We start from the raw sequence: 24072 nt of genomic DNA on the forward strand, positions 1-24072 counted from the left end.
TGGCTTTTTATAGGCCAGGTGGTTTTCAAACTGGGGTCCAGGGACCCACAGGAAGCCACAAGGGGGTGCTAGGGATACCATTTAAAATAAAATAAAATAAAACTAAATTAAATAAAATGTATTTTAGTTAAAAAAATATTAAAATACACATTACAATAACTGCAATTTAAAATAATTAAATTAGATTTAAAAAAAAATAATTGAATTAAAAATAAAATAATAAAACACAATACTAAATAAAAAAATAATTAGAAAATTACATAAAATATAAATGTATATAAATATAAAATAATAAAATTAAATAAATTAAAAAGACATTTTTTAATTAAATTAAATAATTAAATACAATTTGATTAAATTAAATAAATAATAAAATAAAATATCAATATTAAATAAAATAATTGTAATTGTAAAAAAATGTGTTAAATAATGAAATAAAATTAGGTTAAATAAAAAATGTAATTAAATGTAAAATAAAATTGAAAATAATATAAAATATAACATAATACAATTAATTAATCAATTAAAATGAAATTACAAAATTTAATTTAATTAAAAATAATAACATAAATAAAATAACATACAGAATTAAAAAATTATTTTACTGTTTCATTCTGCTTTCTAGAAAACTGGCTGAACTATTTAACTATACTCTCCATAACACAAAAAAAAATATTTGGCAGATATATTTGCTAAATATTTTGCTTTAGCCAATGCCAATATAAATTTAAGCAAACAATGTGTGTATTTATATTAATATTACAAATATTAAAATCATTTAAGAAAAGGGGTCTCTCCTAAGGCTATCGTCATATTTGAAGTCTTTGATAGGAATAACAATAAAACTTATTGTTCTAGGACCCTGATATCAATTTTAAACATTTGTCAGAAGAGCAAAATTTTAAGTATGCAGATTTACTGTATATTTTTTGTCCAAGCTCCAGATTTAGCATCTAACCGATCTCCCAGTCAACCGATGACAAAATTCAAATGTTTACCACAGGAAGCCTAAAGTTACACAACCATTTCCCCAGCCAGGAAATGTAATGACCTCCACTTATATGGCCACACTTGATAAGAGGATTAATCCACTAATTAGCAGTTTGAATATTTGATTAGCTGCATGTTGTTAACACTTGGCTGATACATACTGAGAGAACATGGCTCACACACCACAAAGACCAACATTGCATCACATTAAACAGCCAGTCACATTGCTTTTTTCTATGTAAACATGCCCTAGACAGACATTTTTGACCACTGCATTGCATCTCTCACTTTTTACAGTATGTCAAGCATGATTCTAAAAACACTATGCAAAGTGCAACTTCTCACACTTGCACTCTTTTTATTCCACTACTGAGCAAAAACACATTCTACACTCTTTAAAATAAAAATGCTTTAAAAGGTTCTTCAAAACGATGCCATAAAAGAACCATTTTTGGTTCAACAAAGAACCATTCAGTCAAAGGTTCTTTAAAGAACCATCTCTTTCTTACCTTGTTATAATATGAAGAACATTTTTTCAGTGTAAGTGAATGGCCCCTAAGGTGTTCACACATAAACATCTGACCTAGAATCCTTTGTCCCTTTAAAAATGTACCGTCCATGCCATATTCAAAAACGTGACGTTCGACAAACGTCAAAGGAAACTAATAGTGACGAGCAACAGAAAAATGTCTCATGCATCATGTGATTCCCAATAAACACAAAGAACTGTTCTGTGCCAGCTTCTGATTTGTATCTCGCTCAAATTTTCTTTAGAAAGTGTCCAAAGCACTTGTCACCAAAACTGAAAACACATCCAGCACAAAGCTCCAAAACAAAAGCTTTCTTAACAAACCAGCGGTTTTAAGATTGTTAGCAGACACTCAGGGGAACCATAACAACAAGCTTGCAGTTTCTATAACTTTCACTTTTGAGCCAACAGTGTGACCAAAATGCTCCAATAAAATTCTGGTGAGATGTTTATTGGCTCCACAGTGGTGCATTAATGTGCCCTTTCATGCGTTTGCTGTTTAAAACACTGGAAACACTCTCTGCTGCTATAGCTGGCTGCCTTCGACGGGATTGCTATTATTTATTAGTGTGCAGTAAACCAGTGAGGAACAGTAGACCTGGCCAAGGATCTCTCTTCCTGTCTCATTCATAATAAATGGATGGGAGAGAATGGACTCAAATTTACACCCCTTTGAAAGACCCATTGTTCTAGTGATGCATGAGAGGACAGTCCGTGAAATTGAGGTAAATGAGAATGCTGCTTTATATCGTGAAGATGTAATTGAGAATGTAATCTGCATTGAAACTGGTGAGAGTTGCTTTTTTGGGGGTGGAAAAAACTCTAAAAACACAGCAGATTTGCTGTCATTATGAGAAAGGCTGTCTGTACGTGTGAAAATTTATCTGGTAATCCTGTTATGCTCTTCTATGTAGGTTAATTGTGGAGCCAGTGGATTGATTAGAGAGACGGACAAGCGAATCAAATCGTCCTGATTTGTTTATAGGCTGTTAAGCGTGGCCCACAGCATTCAGCAACGCGACAGCACATGTCAGCAGAGTTCAGCGTTTCCAGGGCCACATGGGCTGATGATATCAAATATAGTTCACTCAGAGCCTGAAGTCAGACGGTCACAGTGGGGTAACCCAAACAATCCTGTCTAGGACAGCCCCCATAACTGCGTCCATGTGCAACAGGGAATGTTTTGATTGTGTTATTGCCTTCAGATTTAAATCAGGACAGGGTTTGGGTTTGTTTTCAACATTTTGGGAGATGTTGTTGCACAGATGTGAAGGAGGTTTTGGATGGAAAATCAGTGAGGAGACTTTTACTGCATAAACATGAGACATTCTCAATGCAAACTCATGTGAAATACTCGACATTTTTCAAACTTAAAAGCCTTATTTGTATAAATGTGTTGCATTTACATTTCTGGCTGCAGTTAAAGAGTCATATTCTGGGTTTAGTAGATGTTAAACTCAATCAACAGCATTTGTGGAATAATGTTGAATTAATTTTGAATTATCCCTCCTTTTCTTAAAAGCAATCCTGGGATAACGTGAGGCACTTACTTTGTACTTACTTAGTAAACAGGGCCAATCCATTAAATGTATTAATTTCAATAGTATACAGTTGAGGTGAAAAATGTACATACATGTTATTTTTTATTTAGTACTGACCTGAATAATATATTTCACATAAAAGACGTTTACATATAGTCCACAAGAGAAAATAATAGTTGAATTTTAAAAAATGACTCAGAAGTTTCCACACGCTTGATTCTTAATACTATGTTGTAGGGATGGCTCGATACCACAATTTTGACTTCGGTACGATACTAGGATCTAATACCTTGGTATCGATACTAAATCGATACCACAGGTAAAAAAAAAAAAAAAAGGAAACAGGCAAATATAGGTGAATTGAAAACAGTTTTATTAAACACAGTGCTTGAAACTCTATGAACAACTGTGCAAAGAAATTGTTACAAAAAAAAAAATAAAAACTACAATTTTGATTTTAGAAGAAACTGAAACTGAAGAAAACTGAAGAGATCTAATTAAAATAAAGTAATCTCTTAATATATTTTTAGTCTTTATCACAAAGAAAATGTGAATGCAACCAGAATGCAACAACAACAAAAAACCCTACAGGGTAGAGGATACAGGTTGGATTGTGATTTTGGGACTGAATAAAATGGGTTCACATCTACATATCTTTGCAGTCTTTTTTTTTTTTTTTGCTAGCTCCTTTGATAGCTGCAGATTTTTGGACAGGAAAACTAATGTGTCGCAGCGCTTGCAGACTGGTGCATTGAGGTCTGTGGGTTCACCCTTTTCATCAGTTTTGTAGGCAAAGTGATGCCATATTTCAGTTCTACCACTCTCGTTATTTATTCATTTCGGACGTGTAGAGCGCGTTTCATCGGTGTGATCCATCGCCGTTTGTTATCATGCTTGCCGGTTTTACGCCAGACACACTGCCGCATAGTGGTGAAAATCAGAACAGCGGATGAAATACCGAACAGAGCAAACTTTTGATATTGTACCGTTTGAAAAATAATAAATACCAGTATTTTCACAGTACCGGTATACCGCACATCCCTACTATGTTGTTACCTGAATGATCCACAGCTGTTTTTTTGTTTAGTGATAGTTGTTCGTAAGTTTCTTGTTTGTCCTGAACAGTTAAACTGCCCGCTGTTCTTCAGAAAAAATCATTCAGGTCCCACAAATTCTTTGGTTTTTCAGCATTTTTGTGTATTTAAATCCTTTCCAACAATGACTGTATGATTTTGAGATCCATCTTTTCACACTAAGGACAACTGAGAGACTCATATGCAGCTATTACAGAAAGTTCAAACGCTCACTGATGCTCCAGAAGGAAAAACAATGCATTAAGAGCCAGGGGTGTAAACTTTTGAACAGAATATACATGTTTCTTATTTTGCCTAAATATCATCTATTTTCATTTAGTACTGCCCTCCAGAAGCTACAGAAGATACTTACATGTTTTCCAGATGACAAAATAAGTTAAATTTATCCTGATCTTCAAAAAATTCAAATTCAAAAAGTTTTCACCCCCAGCTCCTAATGCTTTGTGTTTACTTCTGGAGCATCAGTGAGCAATTGAATTGTCTGTAATAGCTGCATATAAGTTCCTTAGTTGTCCTCAGTGTAAAAAATGGATCTCAAAATCATACAGTCCTTGTTGGAAAGGGTTCAAATACAAAAAATGCTGAAAAACCAAAGAATTTGTGGGACCTGACGGATTTTTCTGAAGAACAGTGGGCAGTTTAACTGTTCAAGACAAACAAGGGACTCACGAACAACTATCACTAACAAACAAACAAACAAACAAACAAAACGCTGTGGATCATTCAGGTAACACAGTATTAAGAACATGCTTTTTGTATGATCCCTCTTAAAATGACAACATAATCCTTATAAGGACTGTAAAATTATTATGTAAACAGCTTCACAGTTTAAATAATACATTTTAGCAATGCAGGGGAAGTGCTTTTCTAATTTTTTTAAGCTTTTAAATCCTCCAAAATTGCCCCATTTACTTCCATTGTAAGTATCTCACCATGACCTTGGTTTTTGCTTTTCTTAAGTGTCTAAATCTTTTTTTATATTAATCAACAATACTATAAATGCTGTCTATTGAGTGTAACTTGTTTTAAACCTGTAATATTCCCATAATTTAAAAAGAAAACTGCTTTTTGAGTACAGTGCATAAAGAACTCTAGTATGTGGTCTAGAATCAGTCCCTGAAAAGCATAATAACTGTGACCATCCACACACCTGAGCGTGTTAACTAGTGCATGTTTTTATCCAGTTTACCATGTTAGGGCCCATGCATGAACAAACACACATATATACATTTATATCTTTATATGTGATTCTTGATCTGCTGAGGGTAATATAAGGACTGGATCAAATAGGCAGGACTGTGAATGCGCACTGACCTGCTTCCTTACAAGTCCACATCCTCAGATAAAGTCACCCGACCGCACAAATTCACCTCAGAGCCATCTAGATGAAGACTTCCACTCAGCCTAATCCACGTGCACTTTAAAGATTAAGGCCTAGTTCTAAAATGACACTAACTTCCTTTATATCAGTCAACAAAACCTACAAAGTGCATTAGTTAGTGGCAAACACAGAAGAACTAACATAAAAGATTGAGAGAAGATAGGAAATAGTCCCTTCACCTCAAAGATCATGTCAGCATTTTGGAATTTTTTTTCTTTACTGGTTTCCCTTACTGGTCAACTTTTTTTTATTTTCTTTTTTCCTATTCATCTAAAAGCCAAGTCAAGTCTCAAATCCATTTTGCTAATTATGTTCAATATGCTGCAAATTAGTTTTACAAACCCTATTGCAGAACAATTTATTTGTATTATTTCTTAATTTCCTTGTTCAAAAATTGCAATACTTGTATAGTAGTTTATTAATTATTCAATAAGTCAATAAGAGAGGGGCCCTTCACCTCAAAAAAACCTTGAGGAACTTGTAAGTAAGTTTTTTTTCTTTCGGTAATTGACCTAATACCTGCATTTAGAAGAGAGGTTTGCTCTTACAATAAAAGCAACCATACTGATGCATGATAAATGTATAATGTACATTATGGCCCTGTCCCAAATGGCTCATTTTATGTGGAGTTGTGGTCTCGTAACCTTTGCTCATGCCTATCTGTGAAGTCCAACAATACCGCATGGTGTCCCATTAATGATTTTATGGCTCAAATGGTTGCTCGCAAGTGCCCCCTTTGTGGCCACGATGCAAGGTCCACACTGGGACTTCAGAAAGTTTAACTACTCAGCAGTCCATGGCATTACATCATCAAAATGAGGATTCAGAGGGGGACAAAAAGGGCTAATTTGTGACAAGACCAATGTATAATGTACATACTTAAAGGTATAGTTCACTCAAAATATATAATTTTGTGATTGTTGACACACCCTTACTTTTGTAACCCTCAATTATTTTAATCTATGGAACACAAAATGTGACCCTGGTCCACAAAACCAGTCTTAAAGGAGTAGTTCACTTTCAGAACAGAAATTTACAGATAATGTACTCACCCCCTCATCCAAGATGTTCATGTCGTTCTTTCTTTAGTCGTAAAGAAATTATGTTTTTAGAGTAAAACATTTCAGGATTTCTCTCCATATAATGGACTTCTATGGTGCCCCGAGTTTGAACTTCCAAAATGCAGCTTCAAAGGTCTCTAAACGATCACAGCCGAGGAAAAACAATTTCTTTACGACTGAAGAAAGAATGACATAAACATCTTGGATGACAAGGGGGTGAGTACATCATCTGTAAATTCTTGTTCTGAAAGTGAACTACTCCTTTAAGTAGCATGGGTATATTTGTAGCAATAGCCAAAAATACATTGTATGGGTCAAAATTATTGATTTGTCTTTTTTGCCAAAAATCATTATGATATGATGAAGGTATTTTGTCAAATTAATTATATCAAAACTTAAGTTTTGATCGGTAATATGCATTGCTAAGAACTTCATTTGGACAACATTAAAGGTAATTTTCTCAGTATTTTGATTTTTTTTTTTTTTTTTTTTTGCACCCTCAGATTCCAGATTTTCAAATAGTTGTATCTCGGCCAATTATTTGGCCTGTCCTAACAAACTATACATCAGTGGAAAGCTTATTTATTCAACAGATGATTTATAAATCTAAATTTAAAAAAAAATGACTGGTTTTGTGGTCCAGGGTCATAAAATCATAAATCAAAAATCACAAAATAAAATAAGTGTTAAGTTTTAAAATTACTAAAAAAAAAAAAAAAAAAAAAAAAAATAAAAAATTTTACAAAAGCACATTACAAATTAAACTAAAATTTAAATTGAAAACTGCAAATATACAAATAAAACATAATTTAAAATAATGATAAATTCTGCAATAGTACCTAAATAACATTAAAATAACAAAGCAGCAACATGTCAGCTTTCATGTTTCACAGAAGAAAGTCAGTCATACATCTTTTGAAACAACATGAGGGTGATTAATTGAAGACAGAATGATCATTTTTGGGTGAACTGTCCCTTTAATGCATCCCAGCAGTCCTTGAGCAGCTAATATACAGACACTGCAAACATTGTCTATGACCATAGCCACAATTTTTGACCTATAGCAATAAATAAAGATTTTATTTCATATTGATTGCACACTCTTCCTAACAGAGTTCGATCAATGCAACACCGTGTCTTTTTTGCATTCGAGTGCGACAGAGTTCACAAAGCAGGCAAACTCAGTGTAATACACTTTAAAGAGCTGGTTTAGAAGCTGGCTTTGAGTGGCACAGAGATCAATGTAGATCTATAAGCCCAAAGGGCCCTTCTAGAAAAAAAACTCATCAGCTCATGTTCACATGACTGTCTCAATTTTAACACCCCAACGGTGTCCTACATTTACTTTAAACAACAGACAGCATCAAATCAATTAGATTTCCTTGTGATTACAAATGTCTGTGTTTTAATCTTTGACAGTAGCAGATTCTAAACGACTGATAAGGTACATTAACTTTAATTAACCTTATGCGTAGGTGTACTGCAGCATCTGAAACAAATGTGCGAGACAGGGAGCTCCGCCTTTATAACAGCAACATGTGTTTGATTCAAATTCAGATCAGAGCTCTGAGCAGCAAAACGTCCCAGAGCTGTCAAAGCCTGCCAGGAGTAATGATTCTGTGTTTAAGTAAATCAAACACATTACCACTGCTTTACAATGTGAAAAACTCACAAACCACTGATCTTACTACCCACATATTGTTGATATCAGAGCTGCAGGACCTGAGGCAAATCAGTGTCCATTTGCACATGTAGCCTACTTCCGTGAGATGGCTTTAATGAGTTTCTCCGAACACTAGTGGCTCATGGCTAATCCGCAAAGCACACGGGTCAGCTTGGCCAATGTAAAATGGATGAAATGATTGTACGGTGGGCAACAACACAGATGGGGCAAAAAATAAAATCAGCTAACCAAGCACTAAATGTGCTTCATTTTCAAATATAAGTGCTGATATTTGCACACACCATGATATGAGGCTAGCATGGACCACTGGAACAGATGTTGGTTTCTGAGTGGAGAGTTTAAAGGAGTAGTTTAAAGAGATAGTTCAGACAAAAGAAGATATTTTGAATAATGTTGTTCACCAAAGAGCTACCAGCAATGAATATGTTTGTCATATATGTTTGGAACAACTTGAGGGTGAGTAAATGATGACTTTTGGGTGAAACTCTTTAAACGAATAACCAGCTGAAGCTTCTTGTTATTCTCCCATTAATTGTGTTTATTATTTGATTAAAAGACTGTTTGAGCATCTCGCCGTGTGCTTCATCAAAGCCACCTGCCCATGACAGAATACAGAATCAAACAAAGACTCAAAGACAGTTTGAGCAGAAAGAAAACAGCCTGAAAATCATCTACTCTTCTCCTTTCAACAGAGGGGTAGGCATCTGGAGCAATATGTAGAATAGTTCTTGGAGTGTTACCATCAGGTGAGCTGGATTAGTCATATGCACAATACTTGTTTTCGGGAGGGACTGGATGACGAATCAGTATCAGTATCAGTATCTGTCTCCCGATAAATGCAACTCTTCATTGATGGAATATATTAATTATGTCCTCTGGCTGAATGATTCAGATTTCATTATTAAGAAAATGAATGAGTACATTCCCTGCTGTCATCCAATCCCATCTCAAAAATGTTCAGGCACTCCAGCAAACCCAGAGCCTGCATCCAAGGCTTCCACACCCCTTACCATCAGGACCTCCAATCCAAAGTCTACTCCAGACTGTGCTCAAGATTTCCCGAGTCCACTCCAGAGAGAGAAGTTCCCGAGTCCAGTCAAGAAAGTGAAGTTCCCAAGTCCACTCCAGAGAGAGAAGTTCCAGAGTCCACTCCAGAGAATGAAGTTCCCGAGTCAAACTCCTGAGAGAGAAGTTACAGAGTCCTAGAGAAAGCTGTTTCCAAGTTGGCTCCAGCCCCTGAGCACAGTCCAGTGTTGGTTCCAGCCCCTGAGTCCACACCAGAGCCCGCTCCAGCCCTTCTTCTCCAGAGCTCGCTCATGGCCCAGAGCTCAGCCAGGAGTCCATTCACGCCCCAGAGCCCAGCTTGGTGTTCGCCTGATCCAACGATCGTTCAGCCAGAAATTCTCTAATGGCTCTAGCTTTTATGTGTAGTCATTCCTAAAGTTAAGGTTCTTAAATCCATTGTCTTCTGATCCTTCGTTACAGCCACGGAGACTGTTTCTAACTCCAGTGTCTCTGGCTCCTTTGTCATGGCCATAGAGGCTGTTCCTAACTCCAGCGTCTTCTACTCCTTAGAGCTGGCCGTTTCCAGTTCCTGTGTTCCATGTGTCCCTACCTTCTTTGTCACAGGCAAATCTATCAATTTATCTTTATCTATGAAGACTCTATGAATCTATGAATATGCTGATACCAGCGCCTCCCTGGCTACCTGAGCTACCAGCTCTTCCATGGCTCCCTGCATGGTCAGCACCTCCCTGGCTACCTGAGCTACAGGCTTCTCCATGCACTACTGGAACCTCCCTGGCTACCTGACCTACCGGCTCTTCCCTTGTTTCCTGCATGGCCAGTACCTCCCTGGCTACTGGCTCTTTCCTGGCATTCCTGCACTGCCAGTACCTCCCTTGTTCCCTGAGCTTCTCCCTAGCTCTCTACTCTGCTGGCACCTCCCTGGCTCCTCCCTAGATCTCTACTATGCTGGCACCTCCCTGGCTACCTGAGCTACCAGCTCTTCCCTGGTTTCCTGCATGGCCAGCACCTCCCTGACTACTGGCTCTTTCCTGGCTCTCTGCACTACCAGTACCTCCCTTGTTCCCTGAGCTACCATCACCACCCTGGCTCCCCGTGTTGCCAGTGCCACCCTGGAGGAGGATCCCTAGCCTGCCGGTACCGCCCTGATGAACTTCCCATGACCTACCACTATTCCAGGTGGCCCGCCCTCCCTCCTCGTTTGGACACCTTTTGGCACAAGGTTGCACCTTCTGGAAGGGAGAAGTAATGACAGGGTAATTTTCCATTTTTTCTTATGCCAGGTTCACACTGCATGTTTTTTAAAGTCAGCAGATCGCTGGTCTTGTTACACTGTACGAATGTCTGGGGTATTGCAAACTGCGCTGTTGTGTGCACACTGCATGACGGATCAGTGATGGGAGGTCACATATTGCACAACTTTTCAATAGGAAGAATCACAGACATTTCTGCATTGTCTACAAACTATGTTTCACAACCAAACACCTGCAGGAATAATATGGGAAATAGCATAAAATCATGAGAATGTATTTGTTTCTGTCAAAAATGGTAGCCCTGTATCTGCTTTCTCATTGACTGTAGGTTTTTGACAATGTCATTTCCAGTAAATCACAGACAGGTCCAGATATTTAGTCAGCACGTCTCTCAGATTGCGTTTTTGATAACACGCAATTGTCACTTGTGTAAACAAGCCCCAATTTTCCAATTTCCAAAAAAAATGTCGAGGAGTGAAAATGCTGTTTTCCTTTGACCTAGAGTATTTCATTCATCCGATTCACCTGTTACCTTGCAAATTAGAGTGATTCCTCAAGAATTACATGACACTTAAGACTCAAGTAATGGCTACAAAAAAAAAAAGTCACAATATTACTGTTTTTACTGTATTTCGAATCCAATAAATGCAACATTGGTGAGCGTAAGAGACTTCTTTTAAAAACATTTAAAAATCGTACACAAGTTATGATGATAAATGAATGAACGAAAGAACATTTTAGTTAGTCAAACATATGTTTGGACTGATAGACGATATATTTAAAAGGAAAAATGAAGTTAGCTAATCACTTAACCGCAGATAAGCACTCATGATGAAGAGTTATGCTAAGAGTGTCTGACCAAAGAAAGATAGCGTGTGAGTCACAGATAAGATCCTCATTGGAAAACATTCAGCCCAGTGGAGTCTGACATTCCCTACGTATCAGAGAAGAGACAGCCGTCCCTGTGAGGAACCTCACCGTCACATCCAGTCTAAGAGTATTACACTCACTCCACACCAGAGTCATCTGACAAATGTGTCTGCTGTGAACCTGACATTCGAAATAAGAGCCTGGTACCAAAAGTTTATCTTATTAGTTGATTTTGGGAATATAACTGACTGGATGAGCCACTTCAGACATTCATAAAATAAGTTATTTAATGTTTCTGGAGCATCAAATCTGCATATTAGAATGATTTCTGAAGGATCATGTGACACTGAAGACTTAATGGCTGCTGCAATTTGCCAGAAAAAAATAATTAATTGCATTTTGAAAACTATTTTAAAGAGTTTTTAAATTGTAATAATAATTCACAGTATTGCTGGTTAAAATATTTATTTTTTTTACCTTTTTTACATAAAACAAATGCAGCCAAACAAACTGATGCCAGACTTTTAAATGGTAGTGTACTGCATGTAAACATTCTAAACAATGTTTCTCCAATTCTGTATCAGACACAATACACATGCTAATTTGGTTTGTATAATACAATGCTACAAGGTAGCTGTGAAATTAGGCTTAAAGTGCTTCATACAAATTTCCTGAGAGGAAGCAGCCGTTAGGGCCTGTGCTAGGGCTAGAAAGGAGCAGCCGGTGCCTAGCACAGCTCAGAAAGGCGTTTCTGCTGGTGCCTGTCTGAGAACAGACTTGAGGAGCTGATAAGCTGTACTCACTGCAAACAGGCGCACATCATTAACTGACAAATTAAAGCTGCATGATATTCCTCACTATAAGCTGAAAAGGTCTGTGGCAAGATTACTGACGCACACTTAAGCTGCCAGGATAGTTTGATGGACTCCAGGCAGAGCGACGATGGGTGAGGAATTCTGGGTAAAGTGTTGCTCAGACAGTAAACAGAGGGCTGAGGTGAACATGGAGGGCATAGAGCCTTCATCTGGTTTTGTCTTCTTAGTGTTTAGTATACAAAGCATCAAGGTTAAGGCTGACTAGCTGATTACCTGCTAATTTGTACAATTACTATACTGTGCCCTCATTATGTGGAAATCTATGGAAACAAAGTATAGGCTCTACAATGTGTCCATTTTAAACTTTCTGTTTTAACAGAAAACATGGTAACCAAAGATGAGACCAAACTTAAAATGAATAACGGCTTGGTTTATTTTTAAGTACTTTTTAAATGTATTTAAATAATCTGCAACACTATAGTATAGGGACCAATTCTCACTGTTAACTAGTTGCTTATTAGCATGCCTATTAATAACACTGCTTATAAAACACATATTCCACATGATGATATTCTACATCCCTAAATCTTCCCAATACCTAAACTTAACAACAACCTTACTAACTATTTATAAGCAACAAATTAGAAGTTTATTAAGGCAAAAGTCATAGTTAATGATGAGAATTAGACCTTAAAATTAAGTGTGGCCAAATTAATTTATGTAAATTCCATAGTATCTGCAAAAATCTAGTAATTGTGAAAACAATTACATTTAAATTGGTTTAAAAGTATGAACATGGTTTATAGATGTATAACAAGCCAAATTCAGTTAGTTAAAATATATGAGATTAGTTTACATATAATAAATTTACTGTGTTTAATGTGTATTTAAATCTTAATAACTGAAGATATTTAAAATTTTGATTTATACCTGTGATCAAAGCTAATTTTTCTGAATTTAAATTAAATGCTAAATTTAAATGCTGTTCTTCTGAACTTTCTATTCAAAGAAACCTGAAAAAAATCCACTCTTTATGTTTTCAACATAATTAAAATATATTTATATATTTTTAACAGCAAATCAGAATATTAGAATGATTTCTGAAGCATCATGTGCCACTCAAGACTGGTGTAATTATGCTAAAACTGTAGTTTTGAAATCACAGGAATAAATTTCATTTTAAAACATATTCAAATAGAAAACAGTTATTCTAAATAGTAAAATATTTTCATATTTTACAGTTTTTGCTTTACTTTGGATCAAATTAATACAGCCTTGGTAACCAGAAAAGACTTCTTTAAAAAACATTAAAAATCTTACTGTTCAAAAACTTTTGACTGGTAGTGTAATCGCTCGATAAGCGCAATTTAAATACACAGATTTAATAGATATTAGCATATAGATGACCTCAAAGCTTACACACACAGATTAAAAGCCATAAAGGCCATGATTTCATTTAAAGTACATTAAAATAGGTTCAATTTTATTGGTAACTGAAAACATCAATTGAACTAAATTCATCAAAAAGAAAGCTTTGTCAATGTTTAGGAGTACACAAGTATATATGACCTCAAAGCTAACACACATGGACAAAAAGCCACAAAATTACAGTTATTGTTAACTGAAAGCATTATCAGTTTAGCAAATATACAAAAATAATATACAAACTATTGAACTTTGATCATATGAACTATGTGCTTCACCACATCAATGTTCAAGTCCTGTTCTTGGCTTTTCTTTATCTTTAACTTTTTTTATCTTACTTCCTTTTTTTCATCCTCAACCAGCAAAACTCTAGCCTTTACCCTCATTTGACTTTCTGGCAGACTGATGTCAATGCCACAGAAGTCTGGAACAGTAATCTGTATAGACTGCAGATTATTACTAGCCCTGAAAACAGGATCAAAGTTTATTAAATGACCCAAAACAGAGGGAGCAGTGTCTGGAATCCCTCCATGAAAATATGCCACAATGATTTCACAGCAGTGATGATGTCTCCCTCTATGCAGTGGCTATGAGAGATAGAATTAGGGTGGGAACATGACATCCTAAGGTTTTCTCACTTTTGTCTTCTTATAAAATCTGCTACTCTAAAACAGCTACAGTTTTCAGAATCCCCATCACAATAATGAGGTAGAACATAGGCATTAAAAAAGTTGCACTTGGGCCGTCTGGTTCAACAAAGTGTGATCTGTTTGAGAGCCAAGCTGAGGCGTTCACACAATGGCGAGAATTCCTCTGGTCAGTGCTGCGGTACGCTGTGGCCGTGTGGGCCTCAGCTCATTGTGGCTGTGGATGTAGCATCACACTGCAGTGCCGTTTCACCCACAGACTGAGCAAAATACCTCAAAGAGCGAAGCAACTGAGTCACAGTGGATACTGCAAACAAACACTGTGTATAGTAACATCAGTGATGACACAAAACTGATACAGCACAGTCTGATGCCATAGGCATAGGAAACAGAGGTTAAAGCTTAACTTAAAGCCTTTATGTATAATGCATTATAAAGGTATTCACATTATGTAATGCATTATATCTTTTCATATCTGTACCCAACGTTAAAATGCATTATGATATTTGAAGGTTTGTTTGTTATGTGGTTTAATGCATTATGCTTCATCATGCTTAAAGAGATGGAATTTCCCAAAAATGGAAATTCTGTCATTAATTACTAACGTCGAGTTGTTCCAAACCTGTAAGACCTTCATTCATCTTTGGAACATAAATTAAGATATTTTTTATTAAATCTGAGAGCTTTCTGACCCTGCATGGACAGAAATGCAACTATTTAGTTGTCACACTGACTATTTAAATGATGTCCTTACTACCTTTCTGGGCCTTGAATGTGTCAGTTACATTGCTGTCAATGCAGAGTCAGAACGCTCTTGGATGTCATCAAAAATATCTTAATTTGTGCTCCTAAGGTGAACAAAGTTCTTCTTAGTTAGGAAGAATATGAGGGTGAGTAATTAATAACTGAATTTTAATTTTTGGTTGTACTATCACTTTAAGAGAGTGCACAGTTATTCTTCATTTGTGTAACAGTGAATACGTAAGTATTAGAATGTATTACAACTGTGGATACAGTTACTCATAAGATCATACAATGTATTATAAGGTGCATTATAAGGCATGCTTAATTTATTAAAACTACTTCTATAATGTATTATATATAAAGGCTTTAAGTGTTACAAAAATCTCATATCAATTCCACAATTATCTCCATAAATATGGTTGGCAGTTATCAGTTCTCTTAGAGTGTTGCTATGTGGTTGCTAGGGTGTTCTTAGTGTGTTTTTCTGTGTTGCTGTGCAGTTTCTAGGGTGTTATGGTGGTTGCTATGCAGTTTTTAATAGTGTTCTGAGCAGGTTTTCCTATGTTACCATGTGGTTGCTGGGTGTTACAGAAGGTTGCTATGCAATTGCCAAAAGGGTAGCTATGGCTTGGGTTCCTCCTGCAGCATAAGTATGAGATTTTCTTATGATTGCGTTCCTGCCAAGTGACAATCACAAGTCTGAATTCTCTAAATTCTTCACCTTTTTTTAACAAGTTGCATGATTTGAGGTATTATTCCTGTAAGCAGCACAAATGGTATAAAGCAAAGTGAGAAATAGGGGGAATATTTATAATTTTCATTATTTTAACAAGTACCATATAGCCAATTTAAAAGTGTAATTCACCCCAAAATTTCTTTCTCATCCTCATGTTGTTCCAAAACTGTAACCTGCGTTCATCTTCAGAACACAAATTAAGATATTTTTGATGAGATCTGAGAGCTTTCTGACCCTGCATAGACAGCAACTGACACATTCAAGGCTTAGAAAGGGTTGCCCTCAACTAAAGATTTTTCTGGTCGCACATTTATTAATAAACCATATAAATCATAATAATGAGCCTTTAATTGCCTACATAGCCTAATAAGCACACAAGCGGACGCAAAAAAAGCTTGCCACAGCGCACCGGTGGATATGAATGTTTTAGGGATAAACATTAACGTTTTAATAATTTATTGATAAACTAGTGGTTTCTTTGTTTTCAGCTTAAGAGATAAAATCGGTGACATTGACTTGTAAATTCTGCAGTAGTGATGCACCCGTTTCATATGAAGTACATTATCTGAGAATGTTTATCTTCTATTTAAGTTAGTTAATTTAAAAGTAGATATTTTATTCTCTATAGATGTATTTTTCATGTCTGTAAGGCAAGTAGCTATATACGGAGTTTCAAAGTTTTGCTCTCAAGTTCACAAAGACTGAGATGGCCGAAAGCACATCCTGTTTGCTTTCATTATTTCACAAAAGCGCAACGTTTTGTTGTTATTGTGAGTGCACACAAACAAATGTAGATTCTTTACAGATTCGAAAGATGTATTACTTTTATTTGTATGACCAAAAATGATGGAGCATTTGACTGCACCGGCGCCTCCATCTGTCATGCAGTGCAAGCGTGACTCTTTAGCTATGTACAGTTGCTACTACTTACATATTTCAGATTAAAAGCCATATTTGAGGTCGATGAATGATAGGTGAGTGTTTGGAATGACTTCCTATTTCTTGTGGGGGGTTTTTTCTGAGACTAAGTGACTAACCAAATTTTGGTCTACCAAGCCTCTTTTCGTTGAGTCAACAGTTAGTCAACTATTAGGGCACAGCCTTAATGTGACATCAGTGGTTCAACCTTAATGTTATGAAGCTATGAGAACACTTTGTGCACAAAGAAAACAAAAATAACGACTTTATTAAAAAAAATTTTTCCTTTGTGTCAGTCTTTGATGTCTCAGTGCCAGTGCTGTCTATTCAGGGTCAGAAAGCTATCGGATTTAATTAAAAATATCATTTTGTTCCAAAGATGAACGAAGGTCTTACGGTTTGGAACGACATGAGGTTGAGTAATTAATGACAGAATTTTCATTTTTCTGTGAACTCTCCTTTTAATAACTATAAAGTAATTACTCTTTGTTGAATCTGAAATGCTGCAAAGAACCATCAAATACTCTTAATTTTTAAGAGTAAATGCTGAAATCCTGTAGCGATGTAGCCCTCATTTGAATATCTATTTAGAGACTTAACACTCATAACAGGTCTTGTCAAACACTGTTAAACCTTCACTTCTTTTCTGCATAGCAGAAACCAGAAAAAGACACTGAAGTCTATGGAGAAAGAGCATTCTGTGCCTGAAGCAGGCTATCATACCGTAGAGCTGTACGGCAGAGGTTTATGTAAAAAGGTGTGAATGAAACACCATCTGTCTTCTTGCCGTCAGTTGTGATAGGACCTAAGGGGCTGTAGACCCCCCGTGCTCTCTACATGTTAACCGGATTAGCAGAGCAATTGTTGGATTATGACAAGCAAAGGCGTAGTTTACAGAGTCTAATTCATTTAGTTGAATTAATCTTGAATGGCATATCATTTGGTTTCTTGAGGGATAGTCATTTATGAGGATTAAGCAATGAGTGTTCATTTAGAAACGAACTTCAGACTCATTCTCTATCACTTGACCCGGTTCACATTGGGCGGTCACAAGATTCCGCAATCAAGACAAAATACCCCGCAGGGAAAATACGGACAGCAACACATCTGCTTCTCTTCCAGCGTGGAAACTCAAGACTTTAATGAAAGTGCTTTTGAGAAGAACTGAGACTTTCTATTTCTGTCTGAGACAAGTGAGAAGTGGTCGTGCATTTCACACAAATAATGAAAGCAGAAGAAGATTTGCAGAAGCTCGATATGTTGATGGGTGCCGGTGGTGACATATCCTGTGAGACTGTTTCTACTGCGGGCTGCCCTTTCTATACTTGCAAGCGTCCTTGACATGTAAATGGAGAAAAACAGATGAAAGGCATTTATGGTGTTAAATGTGTTAGGGTGCATGCATTGACAGGATGCATGCAGAAAATATGGTACATACACTACTGTTCAAAAGCTTAGGCTCAGCAACATGATGTTCTTGAAAAAAAGTCCCTCATGCTTATGCTTTATCAAAAACCAACAATTTCCTCACCTTTGTCTTCCTTCAAAATCTGCTACTCTGAAAACTGCTACAGTTTCAGAATTAATATTACTTTAATAACTGTTTTCCATTTTAATATATTTTAAAATGTCATTTACTCTTATGATGGCTAAGCCAAATTTCCAACAGCCATTTCTCCAGTCTTCAGTGTCACATGATCCTTCAGAAATTCTAAAAAATGTTGATTTGGTGCTTAAAAACCTTTCTTTGAAATACAGTCATGCTGCTTAATTTTTTTTATTTTTTTTTTGTGAAAACTGTGATTCTTTAATGAATAGAAAGTTCAAAAGAACAGCATTTATTTGAAACAGAAATCTTTTGTAACTTTATAAATGTCCTTTTGCCACTTTTGATCAATTTATTTCATATATACAGGTGTTGGACAAAATCATGTCAACATCCATTGGTAACACTCTACGATAAGGTTCATTAGATAACATTAGTTAATTTCTTTAGTTAACATGAACTAAGCATGAACAATACTTCTACAGCATTTATTAATCTTTATGTTAGCATTTACTAATGCATTATTGAAATCCAAAGTTGTGTTTGTTAACATTGGTTAATGCACTGTTAACAAAAACTGACAATGAATGACTGTATTTCCATTAACTAACATTAACAAAGATTAATAACCGTGGGCAGTTTTGGGGAGACGTGTTAGAAACCGATTCCCTTCGCGAACATCTCTACAGCAACTGACAGATGTTCCAATAGACAACATTCAACTAGAGACTATTCAAAGGTTCTATGAAACTATTCTAATACAGTTGGAAGCTGTATTAAAGGCAAATGCCACAAAATAGCTTAATAATGAAATACTGCCTACTTCCCAGCGGTTCATATTATTTTGTGTCTTCAAAATAAATGGCACTTGGATTTTTTTGTATAATGCACTACTGTATATAGTATAAATTGTGTATAAAGACACAATATCTAGGTTTTCATCACTAGAGGGTGCATATTCAAAACAAACAAAGAACAAAAAGCATAGTTTGATAATGCCGTTGATTGAGTGTGGAATCATGGGAGTTGTTGTTTTCGTCCCCATAGCCGATGCAATCCGTCGGGACTCGGGCAGAAATCATATTCATGGATGAGCTAATGTATTAAAGATTTATTAAGGTCACTGTAGTATAAAGCAGGGTGGGGCTGAAAGTCATGGAAGCAAAACGAGGACGCTGGAGGGATTGCTAATGAATGTCTGTTGGGTTTTCATGTTTTCTACAAAATGTCTAAATACTGGCACTGAAAGCCTTGTGGGCAGTGCGCCATCATAGTGCTGTTGCGCTGTGAGTGTCCCGAGTTTGTGGACCTTTTTCGATCCCACCCAGAATCTCTCTCACTTCGCTTCCTGGCATTACACTTTCCTATTTAAAGGCAAAATGCCAAAAAATAAATATTTAAATGTCTAAATGCCTTTTGAGGTCACTGTATTACAACAGTTGAGAAGTTCACTACCAGAACAAAAATATACAGATAATTTACTCACCTCCTTGTCATCCAATATGTTCATGTCTTTCATTTTTAAGTCGATAAGAAATAGTTTCTTGAGGAAAACATTTCAGGAATTATCTACATATAGTGGACTTCAACAGTGAGCCCAAGTTTGATCTTCCAATAAGTATGCTGAAAAACTCGTTTCTTTTTCTTCTTCAACATCAAAATCGCCCTACATCGCTTTTTTTGTAAAGGATGTTTGATCTTCTTTGCATGTTCACTTTGTAAACATTTCTGGTGTCTGTACTTCTGCAGCGATGTAGGACAATTTTGAAAAAAAAAAAACAGACGAGCGTTTGAGGTTAAAAAGTATAAAAATTGTCAATTTGTTTCTAAAAAGACCCTTATTCCTCGGCTGGGATTGTTTAGAGCCATTTAAAGCTGCATTGGAACTGCATTTTTGAAGTTCAAACTTGGGGGCACCATTGAAGTCCACTATATTGAGATAATTCCGGGATTTATTTCTTCAAGAAACATAATTTCTTTTCGACTGAAGAAAGAAGGACACAAACAACTTGGATGACAAGGGGGTGAGTAAATAATCTTTTCATTTTTGTTCTGGAAGTAAACTTCTATTTTAATAACACATTTTTGAACTACACATGAACAAACCAAGTTTTGGCTGGCTAAGAGTCATGTTAGGCCAGCTGACAGATACACTCTTAAAAATAAAGGTGCTTCACAATGCCATAGAAGAACCTTTTTTGTCTAAATGGTTCAGTACAGAACCTTTAACATCTGAAGAAACGTTCTGTTTCGCAAAAGGTTCTTTGTGGCAAAAGAAGGTTCTTCAGATTATAAAAAGGTAAGAAAGAGATGGTTCTTTAAAGAACCTTTGACTGAATGGTTCTTTGTGGAACAAAAATGCTTTCTCTATGGCAGGGGTGCCCAACCTTGTTCCTGAAGATCTACCTACCTGCAGACTTTAGTTCCAGCCCTGCTTCATCACATCTGTCTGTAATTATCAAGTGCTACCTAAGAGATTAATTAGCTGGTTCAGGTGTGTTTGATTAGGATTGGAGCTGAACTTTGTAGTATAGTAGATCTCCAGGAACAGGGTTGGGCACCCCTGCTCTATGGCATCACTGTGAAGAACCTTTTAAAGCACCTTTATTTTTAAGAATGTATCATAACTGCACCATCTTTCTCCAGTGAAGCTAATAGGTAGCTTTCTCCAAATTTACAGTACCTACTGTAGACAGCCCAGTCAGCAATTAAACTAAAAACAGTTCTTAATGCCCAACACTAGGGTAGAGAGTCTCTCCGTTTAGTGAATGGACTGTTTACAACTTTTGAGTTCTGTGAGTCCAATCTGGCTTGAACCCAAACTATCTCTATCTGTTTTGAGATGCCAAGGAAGTGCCTTGGGATCTCTGCGTAAACAGCCTCTCATTAAACACCTAATGTTCAATCTTACAACCATTCCACTTCAACACATTTCTCACATGTCATTCCAGTTTTTATTCTTCTGACTGTTCTGCGATCAGCTACGGACAGTGTATGAGCGCCGTAATGAGGTCAGCGGACCGTGACGAGGTGACAGCGCTGTTTGAAATGTCTGTAGCTATTGCCCCCCGGCTCCCAGTGCACCATTTATTTCCCTCCATCACAGGAAAAGTCACATCCCATCTCTCTTAGGACAAAGCAGAAAATGAGAAAAATATCCAAATTGCAGTTGACGTGGGTAGCGGTGGCCGTTCGTGACATCAGTGCTACCTTGGCTGACGGTCATTGGCTTGTCTGTCACCATGCCAACCCTGAGAGAAGATAATGAGACCAAAATACTGCTCAAACTGGCATCTCGTCTCATTTCACATCACTCGTATTAGTATACGACTATGGGTAGTGCCAGCATGGAAAGAGAGTTGCTCTATTCTTAGAAAGGAAACCTGAAGAATTTGCCTTAATCGATATAACGGCTCTGTTCGCAGAGGCAAAAGGGGCAGTGTTGGTTTCCCCTCAAATATTTTTAACACAGCCATGCTGTGCTGAATGTTACGCTGCATATCAAGCATTTTTACACAAATGCTGACATGACACTGCCACAGAGCTTAATATCGCATAGGTGTGGATGCTCATTTTGCACATTAATATCCTTCGAGGGAATATGTGTAGCTGCTGAATGCAGGAAACGCAAGGAACGAATGGAAGGCTGTCACTTCGCTCCTAAGCAATCCATCTATATCTACAATACACATTGGCTCACTTGACAGAGCCTTCCACAACATTACCACTTAACCAATTACGCGCCAGCAGGAACATAGATCAATAGATGACATCCGTGACAGTAATGCAATAACCTAAGCAGGATGCGGACGGTAAAGAGAGTGGCATCTTCATTCAACAGTCGAGTCGATTCGCCACCAATCTACATGTAGTTCGATTTCCAACTCATGTTGCTTCTATACATCGATTGGTCAGAAGGCAAACTCCTGTTGCTTTGACACCAAACACATGAATCACAGCTATGCCATGTGTTTACATTTGCATAGAGACAGTGGGTCTTTCAGCTACCTCTTTTTGCCCATCAAGGGCTCAAGACAATGCCATCACATTGAACACAATGAACAAGAGCTGTCACAAGAACCTCACAGAGGCAAAACGTCACCCGTCGCATGAGTGTCAACTGACGTCAAGCTCAAAACGCAGCCCTATGACCACCAAAACATCTGAGAGAGTCTTACCGTTGGTGGAGTGAAGGCTCTCCAGACTCCAGTAATGGGACATGACCCCTCGCACTGCTCTAACCCCTCCGGCCAGTCCCAGAGCGGGGCTACAGTCTGAGTCAGAGCCAGGTGACTGCTCTGAGCTTCCACCACTGCAGCCACCTCCTGCCAGCGGGACGCCCACCTCACCGGCACTGTGCTGGGTGCGCATGTGGACGCACAGCGAGAGGAAGAAGGGTGGCGTCGCTTTGGCAGGTGTCGGGTCCAAAGCGTATCTGCAAGGCTCGAGTGTGTGGCGTAGCCTCAGCCTCCCTCTGTCATTCCTCACTCGCTCTCCTGCTCTTTTACTTTCACTCTTGGATGCACAGTCTCAAAGAGCTCACGGCTCAACATAGACGCCCAGACACACAATCAGCCTTCTCTCTCTCTCTCTCTCTCTCTCTCCTCTCTCTCTCTCTCTCTCTCTCTCTCTCTCTCTCGCGCACACGCATACAGTCACAGGCTGGCATCACTGGGGATCCTTTAAGGGGAGGAGGACTCATACGACTCACATGGCTCAATGCAAAATGCTCGGTCTGGCGTTGAAATGGTCCGCCTTCCCCCTCCCTTCCAGTTCCCCCTTGAGCTCCCCTCCTCCACTGTTAAAGCCAAGCTGTTAGTAAACCAAAAGACAGCGCCTGGAGAGAGCACTAGCGATGTTGAGAGTTGCGAACACCTTCTAAGAATTTAACCCATAATTAGCTGAGATCACACTAATGATGAGACCAAAAATGTACGCAGTTTATCAGAACAAAAGCCTGAGCATGCTTGCGCAGTATGGTGATGTGACACCAAAAGACGTGATTTCCACAGAAATGGTCTGAATCGCTGGAAACTAAGAATAGAAAGGAATGTGGCTTTCTCATCAGACTTATACTTGAGGATCTTGACTTATGTGAACCCTTGCAGCTGTGACTACACTTTACATAAGATGGGAGCTGGAGCCAGAACAAGATAAAACTCAGAGGAACATTCTGAACATTCTTGTATATGACAGGTCACCGGGTTAGATCAGGGGTTTTCAAACTGGGGTCTGGGGACCCCCCAGGGGCCACAAGGGGGTCCGTGGAAAAGTTCAGGAGAAAAAAAACTGTTCCAAATGTAACATTCAGAAAATATTAATAATAATGATTACTATTATTATTACTGTAGTAGTTGTAGTAAGTAAATAAATATTATAAACTATGTAAATAAATATATGCAAAATACTGAGAATTTGAAAAAAAAAAATATATATATATGTATAATAAATATATATATATATAATATATTATTATTATTATTATTATTATTATTATTTGTAGCAGTAACATTGTAGCAAGTAGTAATATTGACAATATTATTATTATTATAAATAAGTACTATAAACTATATAAATAAATATAACATATATTATTATTATTATTATTATTATTATTATTATTATTATTAAACATGATTATTATTTGTAGCAGTAGCATTCAAATGTTCTTCTTCTTATTATTATAAAAATATATATTATTGAAAAATAATAATAATGAACATTAAAATATTATTATCATTATAAATACTATAATTACATAAATAAATATTATTATGTATATATATATATATATATATATATATATATATAT

The 24072-nt window shown here is 36.9% G+C and overlaps 1 protein-coding gene across 3 annotated transcripts in view; it reads right to left on the minus strand.

Moving 5' to 3' along the window:
• The window catches only part of arhgef4 (Rho guanine nucleotide exchange factor (GEF) 4), a 55039-nt gene that overhangs the window by 23002 nt on the left and 7965 nt on the right, over positions 1–24072 (minus strand). The window contains exon 1 of one of the 3 annotated variants that reach the window (XM_073848239.1): positions 22439–22857. The exons of the other annotated variants lie outside the window; for them this stretch is intronic. Coding sequence (XP_073704340.1) covers positions 22439–22631 — 193 coding nt within the window. The 5' untranslated portion in view covers positions 22632–22857. Of the gene's footprint in view, positions 1–22438; positions 22858–24072 lie in introns of those variants that run through there. 3 annotated transcript variants of the gene reach the window in all.

The sequence above is a fragment of the Garra rufa genome, chromosome 10 (genome assembly GCF_049309525.1).
Source record: "Garra rufa chromosome 10, GarRuf1.0, whole genome shotgun sequence".
Classification (NCBI taxonomy): Eukaryota; Metazoa; Chordata; class Actinopteri; order Cypriniformes; family Cyprinidae; genus Garra; species Garra rufa.